Source organism: Linepithema humile, chromosome 1 (genome assembly GCF_040581485.1).
Source record: "Linepithema humile isolate Giens D197 chromosome 1, Lhum_UNIL_v1.0, whole genome shotgun sequence".
Lineage (NCBI taxonomy): Eukaryota > Metazoa > Arthropoda > Insecta > Hymenoptera > Formicidae > Linepithema > Linepithema humile.
Window position 1 is genome coordinate 81886 of NC_090128.1, and position 22158 is coordinate 104043.

At 32.5% G+C, this 22158-nt stretch overlaps 2 protein-coding genes across 2 annotated transcripts; both read right to left on the reverse strand.

Annotated features, from left to right (window-relative positions):
* Positions 1-1943: 1943 nt before the first annotated feature.
* LOC105674370 (transmembrane protein 114) lies at positions 1944-9866 on the reverse strand. The gene is made up of 6 exons (XM_012370630.2): positions 9707-9866; positions 6686-6854; positions 6043-6289; positions 5713-5790; positions 3836-3973; positions 1944-2421 (listed from the first exon to the last, which is right to left on the reverse strand). The coding sequence occupies exons 2-6, from the start codon at positions 6716-6718 to the stop codon at positions 2171-2173; spliced, it is 747 nt and encodes a 248-aa protein (XP_012226053.2). The 5' UTR covers positions 6719-6854; positions 9707-9866; the 3' UTR covers positions 1944-2170.
* A 1157-nt stretch (positions 9867-11023) lies between these two features.
* Positions 11024-20310, reverse strand: LOC105674607 (WD repeat-containing protein 44). Its single transcript, XM_012371063.2, has 6 exons — positions 19992-20310; positions 18500-18668; positions 17634-18269; positions 16713-16847; positions 16318-16605; positions 11024-15844 (listed from the first exon to the last, which is right to left on the reverse strand). Exons 1-6 carry the CDS (start codon positions 20057-20059, stop codon positions 14111-14113), a joined length of 3030 nt encoding a protein of 1009 aa, XP_012226486.1. The 5' UTR covers positions 20060-20310; the 3' UTR covers positions 11024-14110.
* Between the last annotated feature and the right edge of the window lie 1848 nt (positions 20311-22158).

Sequence of the window (22158 nt, forward strand, 5' to 3'; positions counted from 1 at the left end):
ATATTAATAAAAAATAAGCTAAAAAAGGAAAGGATGTTTAAATAATTGTTAATAACATTTTAATAACAATAAAATATTTTATTTGGCAGAATTATTTTCCCATTTTGCAAGAACTTCTTTAATAATATTGGTGCACTTTGATCGAGCCAGTGAAAAATCTTGCACGATTGAAGAATCTATACAAATGTCTTTTAACAAAGGAACTAAGTGATCTGCGGTATAAAGAGCAACATTATGTTCAGAATAAAAAGCTAATTTAATTTCGGCTCGTTTAACGTTTTCAATATGAGAATTTTTGGAATGTTGGCTTTGGCTTTGACTTATTTGAGAATTACTGTCACAATTTTTAATATGTTTAGCCCTTTGTGAATGCCGTATTAAATCCGATTTACAGCATCTAATGGTAATATTGCACAAGTTACAAATTGCCTTATTTTCCGTAGGATGAGAAGCCAGCCATCCTTTAAATAAATCGTCAGCTAACCAAGAATTTTGAAAATTTTTAATATGCGTCTTTTTAATGGCTCCTTTTGAACTATCCATATTTTGCGTAACAAAAAATACATATAAATATATATATGATATAAATATTATTTTTTACATGTACTCACCTAACTTTCTCCTGTAGCCTGTCAAACGTCTAACTTTTCGCGCCAGCACCCAACACTATAAGCTGTATACACCGCTGGATTCATAGCTGCAGCGCTGCGCATGCGCGAGAAAAAGCGTCCCGTCTAGCAACATTGGACTGACTTCGGATCGGCAAGCATCGGCGGTTTCGGCGGCGGGCCCCCACTAACGGAATTTCGGAACGGTCGGATGTGGGGGTCCGTTCGGCGATTGACCGCCGTTGTTTTCGATAAAGTTTATCGGCGCTCGATGCGCCCTTGGTGGGCTACAGACGATGGACGGTTAGGTCCGTAGCCGTAACGATGCAGCTTGCGGGCTGCACTGTTACAAACGTTGAGAAATTTAGAAGCCGACCGGATTTTGAACTGGGGATCTTTCGTTTCACAAACCTATCGCTTAACTTGCTGCCCCTCGACAGCTCCACTACTTTCCCATTTAATCTGACCATTTATACCCTTAAAAAAAAAAAAAAAATTTATTTTAAATAATGTTTTAATAAATAATTTTTAAATTTTTTTTTCCATTTTACATATTTTATATCTTTAATGTGCATTTAAATAAAATACCAAATCACAAGTCCACAGCTTTTTTACTTTTTCGGCAATCCACGCTTAAAAATTACTTATTTTTTCGGCTAGTCACACCAGTCTAACCCCTTAAATGTAATACCGATCTATTAGCATATATACACCAGGTCGCACAAATGCCTTAACACATGAACTTGCACGGGTATCAAGGCATATCGAGTCGGCGTGTTCCGATTCTACATATTTTTACATCATGACTATGGTTATGAACACAGCGGCAAAGCTGTTTTGACTGTTTCAAAGCAACTGGAGCAATTGATTGATATTATAAATATTAACCTTTATTTGTCAATTGTTCCAGTTGCTTTGAAATAGTCAAAACAGCATTGCCGTTGTGTTCATAACCAGCCATGATGTAAAAATATGTAGAGTCGGAACACGCCGACTCGATATGCCTTGACACCCGTGCAACTTCATGTGTTGAGGCATTAGTGTGACCAGGTGTACGTTAATCACATAAAAGGATTTGTGATTCTATTGAAGCAATAATAAAAAATAAAAAATAAAAAAAAAAGCCATGCGAATTAGAAAATTGAAATGTGGCAAAACAGACGACTCCAGCGTCACAAATTCGTAAAATTTGCAGTGAACTTCAACTTCTTTCTATCAACATTGTTTCATTAGCAGCGTTTTCTAGTGAAAACAAATTATTTAGTATGTAAAAAAAAAAAAAAGATAACAGTCGTGATAGAAAAAAAGTCATGCGACATGTTGTATAAAACATACTTTTTCATTTAATATTGTTTTTTATTTTCATTCGAGTATATCTGTTTCAACTATTAACAATAATTATTAACAATTATTAACATTGATATCAATAATAACAATAATAGTCATATTAACAACATAACAATGATAACAACGATAAAAAGAACAGCAACAATAACAACAACAGTAACAACAACAACAACAACAACAACAACGAGAAAAAGAACATCGGTAAAAGGAAAATTTTAACGTCCTATTATTGTCGGTTCATCAGCCATAGCTATTTCTTCCGTAGGTGCTTTATCCCTCTTTCTCTTCTTTGAAAAAAGCATAAAGGCGAGTCCGGCCAGCAGATTGCATAAGAATACGATCCATGCGAGAATAAAAGAGTAGTCGTATTTCATTAATGCTCCTTTCGGAAAAGTCTCTGGGACGTGATTACTCTCGTACTCGATTGAAGAAAGCAGTACCTGTATTACCACCATGTTGCAAGCGGCTGGAAGATTAATATAATATATGTATATGCAGGACTGGGTAAAATACATCGTTGAGTATTTGAAATACATGATACAAAATACTGTCAATTTTAGTCAGGGCTGGGCCAAATACATCGTTAAGTATTTGAAATACAAAATATAAAATACTATCAATCTTCTATCGAATACAAAATATAAAATACTATCCATCTTCTATCAAAATATACTAATTGTAAGATTGACAGTATTTTGTATTTTGTATTTCAAATACTTTTTGCCCAGCCCTGTGTATACGATATTACAAATACTTTGACACGCTTGAAATTATAATCGAAATGCACTTGAAATTTGATCTCGATCAAGAATGGCGAATTTTTTCATGCTTACGTGCGAGAAAATTAAAATCATATATACAGGGTGTCTCGCACAAGGTGAATCACCTCTCGTGTACAGGTAGAGCGGGTTGAACCGAGTAGAAGAGTCCTCTACCGTTTTGCGATTTTCGCAATAATTTGTGAGAAATTAATTAAAGAAGATCGGCCAATTTGCGCGAATCTAAGCGCGCGACGAGAAGAGACAGCCCACTGTTACGTGGTCGCTAGGACGCAAAGATCTAGCGTTACGCACCGCTCGTACGTACGCCGTTGTCATTTGTAGAGCACTCCTCCCAATGCTTTGTCGCGCGCCTCATAACCAAATAACAGTGGGTTGTACCGCCACAGATCTCTTCTCGCGCTTAGACTCGCGCGAATTGGCCGACCTTCTTTAATTAATTTCTCATTGATTATTACAAAAATCGCAAAACGGTAGAGAACTTTTCTACTCGGTTTAACCCGCTCTACCTGTACACGAGAAATGATTCACCTTGTGCGGGACACCCTGTATAATAATAGGTGGCGCGTATCATCGGTATTGTTAAAAAAACAAAATTTTAATAAATTGTGAACATTATTTTTAATAATATTAGTATTGCATTTATAATTTCAACTTTTGTTCAAATTTTATAACTATTACGTTCAAAGAGTTATTTTTTATTTAATGGTTTAGAAAGATGAAAATAAAATTGATTTCATGTAACGAATCATTTGCATGTTGACAAATTTTTTTTCGCGTGCCACCTGAGGTACACGCGCCATAGGTTCGCCGTTCCTTTCCTACATTTTTGTACGTAATAACACGAAAAATAAATAGTAAACTTATGCTTTTGCATTGTAGATTAATTACATATGTCTAATGTGGCGCAAGTTTGTGTTTCCTTCTTCGCTGAAATTCTAATGTTGACAAGCCAGTTGAAATATTGAAATATTACAATAGCGAAACATATTTCGCACATAATTTCAGATTTGTATAATTTATATAATTATTATACAATTTATAATACTTCATCTCGGATCAAAAATAAAACATTACTCTAAATTTTGTAATTTTAATTACCAGTTATGAGATGTATTCCCCCGGCGAGACGTTTAAACATGTAGCGTGGATTTAGGAATGTGTAAATCGAAAAGCAGAAGCTCATCACCATTACGAAAAGACTGATCAAGGCGAATGAGACTAGAGTCCTGGAGTAATCTGTAAATTGATGAATGGACTAAATGGCTTTCAACATGCATTATTGGGTCGCATTTTATACACTTGGTCACAGTAATGCCTTCACGCATGAAGTTGCACGGGTGTCAAGGCATATCGAGTCGGCGTGTTCCGACTCTACATATTTTTACATCCTGACTGTGGTTATGAACACAGCGGCAAAGCTGTTTTGACTGTTTCAAAGCAACTGGAGCAATTGACATATAAAGGTTAATATTTATAATATTTATATTTATATCAATATTTATAGATGGTGGAAAACGAGTTAATATATATACTAAATGATGAAGAAAAGTGTAATTATTTATCAAAATAATAGGAACTTATATAAAGTAATTAACAGATTTGGAAGTATTAGCATGTGATTGTGGTGTAGTCAAAGAATTTGCTGAAAACTTAGAAACTTCTCATGTAAGTAAAAATATTCGTTTAAATAAATCACAGATAATATTATTAAATCAAAATATTATTTATTTTTTTCTTATTATCATGCTAATACTTTCAAATCTGTTAATTGCTTTATATAAGTTCCTCTTATTTTGATAAATAATTAAACTTTTCTTCATCATTCAGTATATACAGGGTGTCCCAGACTTACCGTATCACCCGTTAATGGCAGATTCCTGAGGTCATTTGGAGACGAAAATCTTAATACCAAAATGTCGAGGTTACTATGGTATTTGAATGGGAAAGGCTTAAAATTTACTAATCAGCTTGTCAGAATTTCGCACGCTCAGGGACATCTCATCTCGAAAGGACCCTTGCACAACACTTTATTCAATACGTTTTATTCACTTCACTCAGCTATTATTCACTTTATTCACTTTATTTACATTGTTCGCAATACTGACGAATTTACTAACGATAATAATTTCTAAATTGTGTTAAAATACGATGCGCGTCGAACTGTCAAAGCAGTCGTGCCATTGACAAATGACGTTTCTCATGTCATGAGAGAAAATCAATACTATCGATACGAAGTATCGATCTGCTACATAAAGTGTTGTGCAAGGGTCCTTTCGAGATACGATGTCCCTGAGCGCGCAAAATTCTGACAAGCTGATTGGTAAATTTTAAGCCTTTCCCATTCAAATACTATAGTAGCCTCGACATTTTGGTATTAAGATTTTCGTCTCCAAATGACCTCAGGAATGTGCCATTAAAGAGTGATACGGTAAGTCTGGGACACCCTGTATATTAACTCGTTTTCCACCATCAATAAATATTGATATAAATATAAATATTATAAATATTAACCTTTATATGTCAATTGCTCCAGTTGCTTTGAAACAGTCAAAACAGCTTTGCTGCTGTGTTCATAACCACAGTCACGATGTAAAAATATGTAGAGTCGGAACACGCCGACTCGATATGCCTTGACACCCGTGCAACTTCATGTGTTAAGGCATTAGTGTGACCAGGTGTACAGGTATGTACACAATATAGCTAAAAAATAAAGGTAAATTAATGTTGTTTGAATTTTTTTACGTAAGCTTTATTTAATAACAATTAGTGGTGTTTTGAAGCATTATATTTACTTTAACAGTTTAATATCGATATTTCACAAACATCGAATATACAGGGTGTCTCACAAGTACCGCCCGATACTTTAATAGTATATTCTGGAGATAAAATACAGTAAAAAATCTTAATACAAAAATATCGAGGCTACAATAGGAATATATAGGTTTACAAATCTTGAAAAGTTAAGTTATACTTACTCAATACTGTCGCGTCCAAACTTGAATCCAGTTTTATTTGTATCTCCGTTGGAAACATATTCAAATACTTGCATTCTTCTGAAATAACAAAATATACAGGTTGCAAATAAATTATCTTAAATTAGTTTTTTTGGCATTCATTGTAAATGGCACGTTAGGACACCAAGAGTAGTCAAATATGTTGGAAGAAGTTTGAACTAAATTGATAATTTTAATATAACTTGATATCAGCAAAATTTAATGTTTGATATTTCTTCTGTTTTGTTATTTTTCTATTTTTTTCTTAATGTCGATATTATACTAAAATAATCTAAAATAAATCGCACTTACTGTAAGATATAATATTCGTGAGGTTGTCCGCTTCAGGCACTAGTCCAGTGATACAGCCTCTCCAAAGGCCCATATGTTTGTAGATCAATCTTCTGCCCTTCTTACCAGCGCCTCCTAAAGGCAAACCTTGATCATCTGGCGATTCTAGTGTAAACCAATGGTCAGTTCCTATAGCCACGGACCATATGCATATCGAGAGTCCTACGAGAGCGGTGCAACCCAGAAGAATTCGTCTCTCGAATATAACCTAACAAAATTATCAGTATATTTTTCTATTTCTCATCTTCACGAATACAAGTTTTTGCTTTTTCATAACGGTAAACATCTCAAAAATGTTAACTGCTAGTTTTTAGTGTTAAAAATTAGTGTTAAAAATTTTTAAAAATAATAAATTATTCTTATAAAAAATGCTAAAATTTTTATTGGACAATCTTTGGGGGAAGTCTGACGTTACCAGAAATAAAATAAAAGAAAAATATAACTGTACATTAATGCTATATAATACGATTGAAAATTATACCAGATAAACATTAAATCGTTTATAAATTTTTATGATGATAATTATGCTTAAGACTTATTTTATTTAATAGTAATTGTATATGCGCGATATATAGATGCCTGTTGCATGCGTATTGAAAAATACCTGATTGTATAAAGTTTTCATTCGACTTGCCATCTCGTCTCTTTAGTTTCTTCTATCTAGTTTTTAATAGCAGTTTAAAAACTCGTATCTAATACATACAGCCTGAAGATTATCTATTATATACTATACTACTATTCACCTCCAAACTTATAACTGCTTGAAAGACAACCTGTAATAGGACAGAAAAGTATTATTTATATTCTTTACAATACAAAATGAGAGAAATGTTATGAAAAAAAAAATAAAATAAGATTTTTATTGTAGTAATGTATATATTTTTCTAGTAATTCTAGTAATGTATATATTTTTAAAAATATTAGAAAAAAAGAAAATAAAAATAAAATCTTATAAAACATATTAGAGGAACACATTGCATCGATTGTTAGATTTGTGCTTTTATTTCCCCTCCTCTTTCCCTTTCTTGAAGTAATTTAAATTTTACATCTTTCCAAGATTAAATATTGTACAAACGCGCGCGCGCGCGTGTGTGTGTGTGTGTAATGTGTAATATATACGTATCACAAATACAAATGAAGAATACACCCGACAAAAACAGTACGTGAAATCTACGTTATTGCCATGCGGATCAGTATCGTGGAATCCACATGGATATTTGAGTGAATAATAAACGTTGTTTTATTATTGATTAATAAACGTTTATAGACGTCTATAAGATGTCTATTAGACGTTTATTCGACCTGTATTTTTCACTGGGTATAGAATAATATTGTCTTGTTCGATACAAGTTTACCTCACCTGCGGTATATACAGAAATCAAAATATTCATAAATTGATTATCCATTAAAAATCACATTGCGATAAACACAACGATATACCTCGATTGATCAATTATTATCTTTAGTAGAAATTTCCACATGAAATCTGCATTGACATTTCGAGATTAAAGTACTTCGATGTAGTGATGAAAAAAGAACGTTGCATCCATATGAATAATTCGTGGATAAATCTACATCCACGTAGTCCGCGTAGTCCACGTAAATTACGTGGATTCGACATGGATGTGACGTAACTGTTTTTGTCGGGCAAAGCAGATACTTCATTTGTTCGAAATAACCCAGCAAACACTAATCAACAGTATCATAACATCAATGTTATAATTTCCCATTCAACAAACAACATTTACTGTTCCATTCAGCAAACAACAATATAATATGTTTTGCACGTAACTATTATATTATTGAGTGGAAAATCATAACATTGATATTATGTTACTGTTGGTTTGTTAGTGTTTGCTGGGAATTGATTTAATGGAAAAGCATATTTACGTTTAACAATTTTTGAATAAATATTTATTCTTGCTGTACGCTAATTTTTTCGCGATCTTTTTTAGTTTACCCATCCGTGCATCCGTGATCCCATGGTCGAGCACGGAAATTCAAAACCTATAATCCCATTGATTATGGGATGGTCGGACATAAATCAACCACCGAATAATGGTCGACTATCGACACAATTTTTGGACGCAAATAGCGGAAACTGAGCCGAGCTTTGCGCTATGCGTCTTGCGAAAAACACCGAGACAGTCGCTCTCGGATTTTGGATACAAATAGCGGTAACTGAGCTGAGCTCTGCGCTAAGTATCCGACGAAAAACGCCGTAGCGATTGTTCTCAAATTTCTTTTAAATGAGAAATTTGATTTGCATATATGAAAGTGTGTATAATGCGAAATTAAATCGTTAATCTTGTATTTCCATTTCTACCCGCGATTTCCTCGATCTCGTCAAACCTTTTTAGTTCGTTCAATTTGTACGAATTTTGAGGTATTTAGATATTCTATTAGGTAAGATTTTACAATTTTATACAAATTTTATATTTTTTTAATTCTTTACAGCGACAAACCTTAAAACTTTTGCTATAGCAGTGAGTTTACAGTTTGTTGATGACAAAAATAGTAACGTGAATAATAGGAACTCCGTGTAGGTAAGCAGCAAAAGCATTTTCTTCCAAAAAAACAATTTTTCTTTAACCCTCGATAATTTGGTAAAGAAAATCACATTGCAATCCTTTAACTATTCGAATTAAAGAGAAAACTAAGCTTTGAAATGCTTGTGACAAAATTTGTCTTAGATATTTTTACATGCGATGACTATTTGCAAAGAAACATGAAAATTTTCCATGCTAGATCTCTTTCCTTTTTATTAATTACATTAACAACGAAAAAAGATGATAATTATAATCAGCAAAAAGCATTCGAAAGTAGGAATTCAGAATTTTTTAATATTTCTTTTTCAATATTCGATATTTGTTGCAAATTTTGTTGCAGCTATTTGCCTCGTTTTTTGGACGAAAAGCAAGTAAATCCTTAATTTCTTTTTAAAATATGTTTAGTTAAACAAAAATGTTAATACCGTCAAATATTTAATGTTACAATAAACTAGTTTTGTAATAAAAATATAATTGAAAAAACTAGAAAACCTTCCGAACAATCCAGCATGTTTAATATATATAATATTTCGAATACAATATTGATTTCGATCGACTGAATGCTGCAACGTTTTGCAATTCTCCAAAAACTAATAAAGTTATACAAAAGAATAAACTTTCGGATATCGAGTCAAAGCATTATCTTATTTTAAATTCTTCAAAAATCAATTCTTCAAAATCAATACTTTATAAAAGCATATTTAGTATTTCTAAACTTAACTATGTATGTGACTTCTTTTTGTGTTTTATTTGAGGGAAATAGAATACATGAAAAGTTCAATTTTGTATAAGCCAATAATGTACAAAATTCTAAAAGATAGCGAAAATCTCATTTCTTATTTAATCTTATATCCTCTTATATTTTAATAAAAATATAATTTACAATTGATAAAGTTAAATATTGAAGAAAGTTAAATTTATAAGGGTAAAAATTGATTTGTCATCTGTATTTTTTATAATATATCGTCAGTCTATATATTTATGCGATTCTAAAGGCACATTAGAGGCGCTGGCATAAGAGCGCACGTGCTCGGCAGCCCGTTGCTCGTTCGACCTGCCGTCTTCTATTGACTTACCTCGAAATATCTCGGGAGATGTGGTTCGAGCGCAAAACACCGAAAATACCGTTCTCTCTTTGTTGGCGCGACAGACCTCACAAAATAGGATGTAACGCCACGTAAGAGAAATTCTACCGTCCAAACGTACTGATTGACTGTATGACACTGATCGCATCCTAACTATGTGGATCGCAGTTTAAGAAGAGAAGCAGAGCTATATATATATGTATATATAAATGCGGCTGGTTAAAACTGCAGAGAGTGGGGCAACTAACTCTTCTTTCGTATGCATTATTTTATGCGTATACAAATATAAACAAAAAGAAATTACATAATCTTTTAATCACAAAACAAAATTAAAAATTCTCTCTCTTTCTCTCTCTCTCTCAAAATATATAAGTGCAAGAGTTATGTATGCGTAGTTATGTGTATGTATATATTGTATATATAATGCACAGTGTGCCTTATTTGAATATTCAATCAAAATGTTTGCAAAATAAAACGTTTTACGAAAAAATATTTTTAATAAATTAGAATTTTGAGAAAAAAGGCTACCAAATAGTATTATTTTTAACTTTTACTTTCGACCAAAAGCACTGACAAATTAAGTTTTGTTAATGATACATGATACTTTTCATTACTTTTTATTTTATCTTGCACTTTTGTTTTTTCGCTAGAATAAAGTGATAAACTCTGAATGAAACAAGTGAAACAAGCCCAAGTGTTAATGTTGAACAATTGTTTAACAAATTCCAACATAACTGAAGCAAAACTCGTGTCAACATTGCTGAAGAGCTAAATCGAACCTTGGCGCAAAAAATGGCCTTCCGATATGCCGAAAGTAATCAGAGATACGCCAAATGAAATCAATTCCATATTAGGAGTAGCTGTAAGAAACCGAGTAATAATGATATCATTAATTCTCTCATGTCTCTCTCATTCTTCTTTACAATCTGTTATATACTCTTGCACTTTTCGTAAACTTTTCGTATAATCTTGCGATACATCTTTGGTAAAGATTTTCTTAAACTTTTAATAGGCTCTTTAGGAGGTTTCTTAGTAGGCTTTTAATACATATTATTAGTCCAACGATATTGATACACTATTGTATTTACAATTGCGTTTACACAAAATATCTACATTTTCTTCCTGTATATATTTACATTATATATATATATATATATATATATATATATATATATATATATATAGATATATATATAGATATATATAATCATGATACAATTTAAATATGTACTTTACGCTATTTATAACTCGGATTATACTCACATTACTGGGAATTCCAGATTATTTCATCATGAGATCATATTCCAATTCAAAATGTTTCAAAATTATTTTTTAGTAATACATTGTGAAAAGTGGAAAGAAAAAGATATACAGAATTTCGAGAGAGCATCGGTCTCTCTTACAGATTATGGTTATTCTTAAGGACAATGATTTCTATTTTTGTAATTGACGAGACGCGAAGTACATGATTTACAGAACACGCAAATATTAAATCGCATATTCTACGACATTAAACTCTAGATAGCGAATGTCGTGAGCATTTGACAATTCCTATAATAAAATTTTAATTATACAAGATGAGTTACATATGTACACACATTATGAGACTGATGGATATTTTATATATAGCGCAACATCAAATTATACAACACGTGTGTCACAAACATTATTCTAAAATTTTATAATAAAAATGCAGCATTACACTTTCTAAAATATGTAGAAAAACCCAAATATGATGTATTTTAACTTTAAAACTTTTGATATTGTCTTCATGTTTTACACTATCTTATAATTATTATATTTTAGAAGATCGCGTTTTAAAAATCATTAAAATTGTGCAATTGTACGATTTAATATTCATAAAGATTAACAAATATTATTTCACATTTCACTATTGATAAATAATCAAAAAATTTATGTAAATCAGAGAACCGGATATAATTAATCGAAGGAGCTTTTCACATTTTTGTTCGCGTACATTTTTATACTTTGTTTTCACCAAGGTGCTCTTATCTTCATTATGTTTTTATCATATGTCATATATGGGAATTCGATATTTGTTAAATATTATTTTTCACTGACAACTTGTGTTATCATTCTATAACATAATTTTTATAATTTTTTTTTTGTAAAATAGAGAATAACTTTGCAATAACAATCGATCAGCACCGCCAAATTTTGATATACAACTGAGAAATAAAAAAAATAGTTATAAAACTGGTCAACAAAAAATATTCAAAATATGAAAATATGCAAGATTTTGTTATTCGACATAATGTAATCTTCAATTTAATTAATATTATAATGTCCACATATTTATAATATATATATATGTATATATTACGTTTGTAATTGACACATGATAAGTATTGCTAAACTTAAACATTTAAGCAGTTTATTAAAATTTTTGTTATTAATTTATTATTATTTGTAATATTTTCACACATGATCTGTAACCTGTTCCTCGCAATCAAGAAAAGTATAGCAAAACTTGTAGTGTGTAGAAAGCAAAAAGAAAGAGTATTCGCACGCGCAGATATATTACTTATTTTGAGACATTGAATTTTTTAATCTTCAGTCAAAAAATTAGAAGTTTCCAATCGCGAATTCCATGTAAAAATAATTAAAACTTCACAAATGATAAATTTTATATAAAAGTTATTTTTTTAATTTTGGAAAACTAATTTACAAATTAAAATGTAAAGTTTGTAATTCAAAAATAAAAAATTTTAAGCATAAAAAAATTGAAAAATTATTGATACTTCACATTTAAACTTGTAACATGTAAACTTAATGAAAATTTCAGAACAATAAACTTTACTTGTTGTTTTATAAAAATATTAATACTCTCCTAAATTTCAAAATTTTTATGTCAGATTTAAATTCAAATACCATTAAAACCCATAAAAATCAAGTTTGATGAGAATAGAATAATAATTCAAATTTGCGCTTGCTAGAGTAGGTCTGTCATGTTAAACTCGAAAATTTTGATCGAAAACTTGAATTTAGTGATTCCAAAAACCTATAAATATCATATTTTACCAAGACCGACGGGTAGAAAACACTTCTTCAAAAATAACGCATATATGTATCTTTAACCCTAGTGATCAGTTTTCAAATGATGCACATACAGAATATCCCATTTTAATTCAAACTCTCGAGTAACCCGTAAATAATGTGACAAAAAAATACATCGAATAAAAGTTGTGAAATTTGGAGGGGAAAACTTGGCTGTGCGTGTTGAAGCTATCAATTTTAAAATATCATCATGAGTTATACATTTATATTTGGTCACATTTTTCAAATGGTAATTCCATTTTTTATTTTTGCTACCGTAAAAAACAGAAAAAATCAGTGTTCAAAAGCATATAACATGTTACTTGTGAAAATTCTTTTTTTCTTTTGTTTTTAATAAAGAACGGATTTGTATTGAGCAAAACAATGGAAATTCTGAGCAATGTTGTAATGTATGCACGGACGTGCGAGTTGTAAATCCAGCCGTGTAACCTCCACGTGGTACATCTTAAGTAAAACCAAATAAAGCTAGCATTATAATTGATATTTTCAGTCATATATGTTACACGCTTTTAGAATGAATTTTTCTATATTTTACGATAACAAAAACAAAAATAGAAATTGCTATTTAAAAAAATACAACTTATGGTTTTATCTTGAAACCAATGTAAGCGCCTGACTGATCATAATAATAGTGGATGAATGATATAGATTAATCGATGTAAGCAAGAGTGTGCTGTTATCGAGGCTTCCGATTTCATGGAGAAAGAGCATAATTTTCGGAACAACGGGAGAACGGTGCAGTTGCTCTCAAAGCAGACGCAAAAATTGAGGTATTGTGAGAAGTTGCGAACTTTCGAAGAAAATTAGATTTTGGTGAACACAGTTAATGAGGCCATGATTTTAGCGTAAATTCAAATTAGAATATTGAGCAGCTACTAAGACTTGTTTTCTATTTATTCATCTTTTTCTAGCTTTTATTTATCTCTTCTTTTATATTTAATAAACTGCTGGCTTTATTATTTTTCAAAATCAATTAAAGACTCTTATACCAGCGACCGTGACAGTTCCTCAACACACACACACACATACACAGCCAGACTTAATTCCTTAATTCTCCTCGACTTTGTAGCTTTTATTGTGGAAACATATATTTTTTTTTTTTTTTTTTAACTATATCACTTGGTTCACGAAATTTGACAGTTTAAATTAAAACATCTCATACACACCCAGCGATGAACATTTGAGGAAAAAATTCAGGATAAAGATTTGCTCGGTTTCTTTGAGTAAAGAACAAAGGAACCCAATTATGCACATGCGAGCGCGTGTGTCATATGTATGTATGTATGAACGCAAGCGCGCGTGTGCATGCGTGTTACATTACGCGAGTGCAGATGCTGGTAGGGAACTATGTTTAGGTTTTGTCTTATTTAAAAAAACCTTTATGCATCCATTGAAATCGGCGCTCACTAGGACATGGCCGCCGCAGCCTTTGGTGCGTTGTTCAACAACAGGATCAACGGGAACAACACTTACATTAGAATTATCCACACCTTTCGACTCCTCTTTGCTTTCCCACTGTTCTCTCGCTTCAATTTGTTTAATAATACTATCTGGATTTGGTGCGAATACGGCGCATGTTACTACAGCATTGTGGGCTTTTATACCCTCCCAGAAATCATTTCGATCTCTACGAACACTAGAGAACTTGGAATAATCGTGATGGGTTTTCCAAATGTAAATGCATTGATTTTCAGAACCACTAACTATATATTGTCCATCGGGACTGAAACTTGCTTTAATCTGACTGCTGACATTCACGTAGCCCTTGTATTTGCAAGATAAATTCAAGTCTCTTAAATCGTACAAACGAATGCGACTATCGTTTGATGTAACCAAAATTTTGTCTTCACCCGGCATAGGTTCGATTCCGCTGATTTTGCGACCGGTGGAGTTTTTCCCTCTTGTCGATCGAACGTGTATCTGTGTGTGGTACTTCAATTGATCTGTGTTATAAAATATGCATCTACCGTCGTACGATCCAACCACCGCAAATTTTCCGTTCTGACAAAAGTTTGCTGCGGTAATTAATTTTGTTTGTCCGTCCACTTCGTTCCACACAGCGACTTTTTTGTCTGGAATATTCCATAAGCGCAATTTACCATCCAATGATCCTGAGAGAAAATACCGGTCGTCTCGTGGATGAAATACTATAGCGGTGACAAAATCGATATGCTGAAAGCAACATAAACATTCCTTGCGGGATATATGCCAAAGCCGTACAGTTTTGTCCATCGATGAGGATAAAACAAAGTAATTCTTAGACCATGAAACATCAAGCAAGTCCGAAGTGTGACCGGTGTATGTACAAAATGGCTTCGGCATGAACGGACTTTTCGTTCCTTCTATTTCGCTGGCACTAGCCACGATGTTAGGATCTTCCATAGATTGCTGCGAAACTAACGATTCCTGCGAAGGAGTGGGACTAACTTTTTCCGCATTGTACTTGGTTCGCATGTCCTGAAAGTATGTAAAAGCATCTCGTAAAACCCAAATCCTTAGAACCCGATCTTGTCCAGCGGTGGCCAGCAATCGGCCACAGGCGGAAAATTTCATACACCAAACAGGTCCTATATGTTCTCCATTAAGATCCTGTACATGCTGCAGACAACTGAACTCGTACGGACCCTTGTGGCTGTTTGATGCCTTTAATTTTATATATTGTTGCTCGCCAAGATAGACTTCATCTACTATGTCCATGACATCTTCCTTGTGTCTTGCATGCGATACCTCTTGCGCGATAGACTTAGCCTTGTTCATTGTCTTTTTTACAGTGGATCCTAAAAATCGTTTCAACTTTTGCGTCCGCTTACGGACTCTATCCACGGATACATCTTCGTCCGGAGGTATACTAGACATTTTACTGTCCACGCTTTCCTCATCGCTCTCCTTTTCTTTCTCAAGACTAGAATTGCTTATGTATTTAGATTTAGTGAGTCTCATAATATGTAATGACAAAGGATTAATACATTGTGGTAATTTATCCTCTGCTATACTCAATGGCACCTGTTCCCCCGTATCTAAATTCGTTACAGGCACTTGTTCCAAGATTTCCTGCAAGCACAGATCAAAAATTTTGACATGTACTATTTTACTAATATTTTCGATGTAAAATGTTTGATGATTTAATCCTTCGACTGTATTAATGACGCATACATGCATCATATGAAAAGTAACCGCCAGTATTGATAACTGCATATATATGTAATTTAAAAATAAAAAGGTGTATCTTATTTACAATATTTTTGCATAATACGATATCTGTAGGCTTTGGGGTAGCTAAATTCGAATCTCTAGTCAAAATTTTCGAAACTCAAAATAGCGGATGCAAATTTAAACTATACTATTTGTTTCTCGTCAAACTTGATTTCTAACTTTTTTAATGGTATCTTTTTTTTATTCAAATCTGACATGAACTACACAGCTACACAGCTGTTTTTAGACATAGAAATTATTTTTAACAATAAAGTGTTTTTATTTCTCAACAGTTAAAAAGTTGAAATATTCTATTAAAAGTAGCAACAAACCATATCGGTAAGACGCTTGCCAGAATCTGTTCTAGTCCTCACAAACATATTTAATTGCTTGACCATATCTTGATCACCAGCAGATTTACGCCTTTCTTTAGAACCTTGCGGGCTCATGCCTGAGAGCTTGTACGGACCTATGGAATAACGGCCAATACTGTTGCTCGATGCTGATCCTAATGGGCTACTAGATTTTTCACTCGCTCGATTAAGCAATTCTGCCTTCATTCTTTCTACTCTTTCCAATTCCTCAGTAGATGGCCCTTCTGCTTTCAATTTATCCTCATCCTGAGAATACATAATAAATATTATGATAACTAATATATCATAAAAATTACAAAATTCAAATAAAAGATACAAGTTTTGAAACGGCAGTTTTCAACGGCAATATTTACCTGAGGTTTAACAACGTACTGTCCTTTTGTCGCGGATCGGATATCAAGAGAGTGTTCGAATTCTCGAGTAATCGATTCTATAGTACTTGCTGGACTTGGAAGTGGCGATGCGGATACAAGCGTTTCCACAGAAGGCTGAAATTAATTATATTTTTTCACTTAATAAATTATCTTTATAAATTAAATCTTAGTCTTTGTATAATCATAAAGTGCTTTGTATAATTAAAAACGCTTTAATTCAGAATAATTCTTGTAAAAAAAGTATATATATAATTGAAAATTTACATAGATTGTATGTTCAAAAATTTTTTGAACGCTAAATTCAAATCTGCTGTCAGCATTTTGAAATTCTAAATTACGAATATAACGTACGAGTACAATTAGAGAAATTCAAATGATGGATTTTATACGAAATTCTTTCTAGGAATTTTAAAAATCCTTAATTTAAAATTTAAGATGTAAATTTTGTGATTCAAGAATGAAAAACAAAAAATGTGAAAATATAATATATTAAGTTCAAAAATAATTGTTGACGATTGATTCAAGTATTACGTAAAAAGAAAATTTTCAGAATACAATAATTTTCATTTAGTGTTTTATAAAGATATAATACTCTTCAAGTTTCAAAATTTTTATATTAAATTTAAATTTAAAGATCATAGAAAATCCATGGATCAACTTTGATGAGAATAGAATAACATTTGAAATCTGCTATATTAAATTTAAAAATTTTAGCCGAATTTTGTTTCGAATTTAGCGACCTCAACAAAAGCGTGTATTATGAAAATCCTACATATATGTGGAAAATACTACGTTTCTTGAACTGATTCATAAATATGTCATTAACATTAAAGGGGTTAACATTCGAGAGATTAACATTCAAGGAGTTAACAACGTAAGAATAATCATAATGAATCTTACAGCAAGATCATTAGGTGTATGAATCTTTGTTTTCTTCTTACGACGCGGTGGAGCTACTGGTATGCCAGGCATTGCAATATCTTCTGCTGATTTCCCGTTATTCTTTGTACTTGCAATGACATCGGGTTCTTGAAGCATAGCAATCTTGTCACTTTGAGATTGAGAAACATAACCGGACCTATTGTTAGCAGAGGATTCCTGCAGGACATCCCCTGATAACGTAAGGATGCTGGAAGACTGAGACACCTTACCAGAGGCTGTGTCCTCGTCTTTACTTGGAATACTAGCAATGGAGGACATTTGACCTTCACGGGTGAGGGCAGTGGAAGGAGAGCACTGTGCTATACTAGGTGCAAGCACACCAGAAGCATTATCTGCGACTCCTGCCAGAATTCGGCCAACTCGTCCCAAAGAGGTCATACTTTGTAAACTGAGAGTGTCATGTTCTATGATTCTGAATGGATGTGTCGTTTTCGAAGGGGTGGGATAAACACCCTCGATGGAAGATGTCTGACTGTCCGGAGGAGAACTGTTAATCGGAATATCGTCGTCTTCCGTTTGCATGCGTTGCCGAAGTTCTCGAAATCTTCTTCTTCCTATAATTTTATCTGTGGTTGATTCCCTGCTATCCTCATCCTAAAAATTTATTTTTATTAAAGTTTGTTCGCTTTTTTTTCTCAAAAATATATTTTAAATACGCAACATTATTAGTGTAATATGATAAAATTGTACAAGATATTTCAAGTAAACTTTATTCCAATTCTAAGAAAGGTCAAATGATGGCACATTTTTTTGTTGCCAATATCTTTGATAAAACTGTGTGTTACACAAATACATATATTACAAAAATATATATGTATACTTACAAGTTTATCCTTATTTTGCCTATTGTCTAGAGATAAATGACCCTTTGACTCAATAGTAGATTTAGGTTCAACAGGTTTTACAAAAACATGATCGTCCATTAGTTTGTAAACTTCTGACGTTTTATCAGCTTGAGATTCGATATTGGTGGAATCACGCTGCTTAATTTTTCTGTCAAAACAAATATTAAATATAAATCATTTAGCATATATATAGTTACCCAATATAAAGTAAATATTTAATAGCGCAAATTTTATATAACATAGTGTGTGAAAACTATTCTTCGTATGACAAATTATCAACTTAAATACAGCTAAATTAAATAATAAAAATAGAACTATATTTCTTTACAAATATATGTTATATGTTATATAATTATCAAAGATGTTCCATGACTTTAAAGATATATAAATCACATGTTAAGATATTGGAAAAATTCTAAAAATTTCATACATTGTGTTTCATTATTTACTCCCAACATCTTTGCAAACTCTATCCATAATTCTCTGATTGGTTGGAGTTAATTAACGTTTATGTTTACATTGATTTTTATTGAAAATTGTGCTACAGCATTTATTGACAAATTTGACAAAGAGGTATAGTCTGCCAAAGATCAAATTTTCTATAATCTCTAACAAAACTTTATGTAATCTCTAACAAATATTCAAGCAAACTTTCATTCTAACTCACTGATTATTTTAAAAGTTATTCTGAAGTTATACTAAAAAATATAACTGCATATATAATATTCTAAAGTTATACTGAAAGTTATATTAAAAAAAATTGTAGTAAAACATGACTATTGAATTAATGCAATTTATTTTGGCAGCAAAAATTTAGCAATTCTTTATTATTTTGTTTTTTACAGTTAATTTTAGAAAGTATTCATATCTAAAAATTGTCTCTTTGTCATTGGTTTAAGAAAAAAGTATTTGTTACAACCATTTTCTTTCTATAATAAAAACATTAAAACTAATCTTAGTTTATATTTTAACACACTCATTGTGTAATTCAAATCTATTCATTTGATGTTTTAAAATTTGACGGTCTAAAATAAGAAACGCAATGTTTTTAAATTTAAATAATTTTTAGCCAATATATCCTTAAATATTGATTGTAACGATTGTACGCAATTTGACATAAATGACGTAAATGCATACCAATTTGCAATCCGAAATCTTCGATACATAGTCCAATATATACGTTTTAGGACTAATGTAAAGTTCTTGTACAATAATAATTTTTAAAAATGCAATATTAAGCATAAGACAATAAATGATTTACTTATATCAACGCCACTCATACGCGTAATGTCCTATGATTTATCCAGGATAATCGCGGTTAGGACATACGTGGTATGATTAAAATGCAGCGTGACATACGAAAATGCATACGATGAATCACCTGAATCATGTGAGCATAAAAAGTGTGCAAAACGCGCATCATTCATTTGCAATTTGCAAATAACCGAGAATGAACAAAAGCGACGATTACCGTGACGCGCGATGAAACGAGTCATCCTCCGCGTCGAAAAATTCCTCGGAATCGCTGCTGCCCGACATCGTCGTCCTTCGTGGATAACCCGTGGAGACAATTTTGTCCTCGCATCGATGTCGTCGATGTACGTCGCGCACGTCGCTAAACCGCGAACGAGTCTAGACAAGAGCAATTATACGAACGTAAATTGCACGGAATCATGTTTTGACTTCCAGGTTACAAGGATTCGCGAATGCTCGCGAATGCCTGCAAATGCTACAGTGCTACACAACAATTCACCAATGAGTGTCAAGTTGCTTCCACAATTGCACTTTTCGTAGAAAAGTTGTCCGATTTGCCAATTGGATATCGAATAAGAAAATAATTTTCTCAATTCAAAATTGTTTTTTGCGTTTCCATTTTTTTCCCAACTTATGTTTTCAAATTATTTCATATTACAATATTACTTTCTTTTATTTTTTTGACAAAAAAGTTAAATAAAAGGAAATTATAAGAAAATACCTCAGCATTAATTAAGGTATGTCCAGACAAATTTGCACGATTGCATGATGCAAGGTCCACATTGCATCTGTCATTGACGAATATCCAATAGAAGTATGTGCTTTCCACACAGGTATCTAATGCCTGTATCAGACTACACATTGAAGATTGAGATTGAAGATCGAAATCCGACCAAGGGCAAATCAGGACAAAGATTTTTTAGTTTCTTTTGTTTTGATTGGTCAAATTTCAATCTTTATGGTCACTTCGACCAAGTTTCGGTTAAAGTAATCGACGATTATTATAAGTTTTAATGTTACCAACAGTATTTCTGTCGATATATCCGTCTCCCTAATCATTTTCTATTATAAAATGTGTTTTATTTGTCATGTTGGCAACTCAGTGACGATTAAATTAACCAGAATGTGGTCAAAGTGGCCCTTATGCCCGGTTCCACCAACGTAGATTAACTTTAATTTCGGTTCAACTTATAAGCCGAGAGCACAAGCTTTTACATAAAGCATAACGCATAAGCATAAGGAAATTGATTGGTCTATATATAAGCATAAGCAAATGCATAAGGAAATGGACCAATCAATTTCCTTATGCTTATGCGTTATGCTTTATGCAAAAGTCTGTGCTCCGGCCAATAGCGTTTTCGATTATACAGGATTTGAACGACCCAAGATTGGTTAATGACGTCATTGCAACCTCTCCACCAATGAAAGACTTGCATTTATAGTAAAATAATGATTGATCAACCCTAGATCGTTCAAACCCCGTTTATTCGAAAACGCTATTACTCTTCACCTTTTTCTAATTTTTAAAACTAGAAAAAGATGAAGAGTAATAGCGTTTTCGAATAAACGGGGTTTGAACGATCTAGGGTTGATCAATCACTATTTTACTATAAATGCAAGTCTTTCATTGGTGGAGAGGTTGCAATGACGTCATTAACCAACCCTGGGTCGTTCAAATCCTGTATAATCGAAAACGCTATAAGTCAATGTGTAGTAGTCTGATACGATCTTAAGGTTTGTTCGCGTCGCATGCTCCAATAATGCTCTTATTCGCTCCAATAGTCTTTTCTCTTCGCAGGCTTATTATATAAAACCTCCATTTTTAATATACATATGTATAGAATATACATGAGCATACGATTGTATGTATAAACAGAGTTCAGTGAAGAGAGCCCAGAACAGAAAGAGACAAAACAATTCAAATGCTTTCTTTGGCTTAGTTTACACCGATTGTTTAGTACGCGTACCAAGTATTAAATCTGCTTCTTTGATTGGTGTAGATTTTACACTAAACGATTTATACCTATCAAAGAAGCAGATTTAGTATTTGGTACGCGTACTAAACAATCGATGTAAACTAAGCCTTTATCTAACCGCATCTTGAGCAGCACGGCGCTTTCCAAGGAAGGTATTCCGAACCGTGCTAGTTCGGCTTATTTTATTTTCTAGATACTGGCAGCCACTAAACTAAACCGAAAAGTGTTCCGAACCCTGTCATAACATAACCCTATACATACATACAATGGCCGCGTTCAGCAGACTCAACAGTTGTAGATTTTCCGCTGAATCTCGACTGTTATAGCGTTTTCGATTATACAGGATTTGAACGACCCAAGATTGGTTAATGACGTCATTGCAACCTCTCCACCAATGAAAAACTTGCA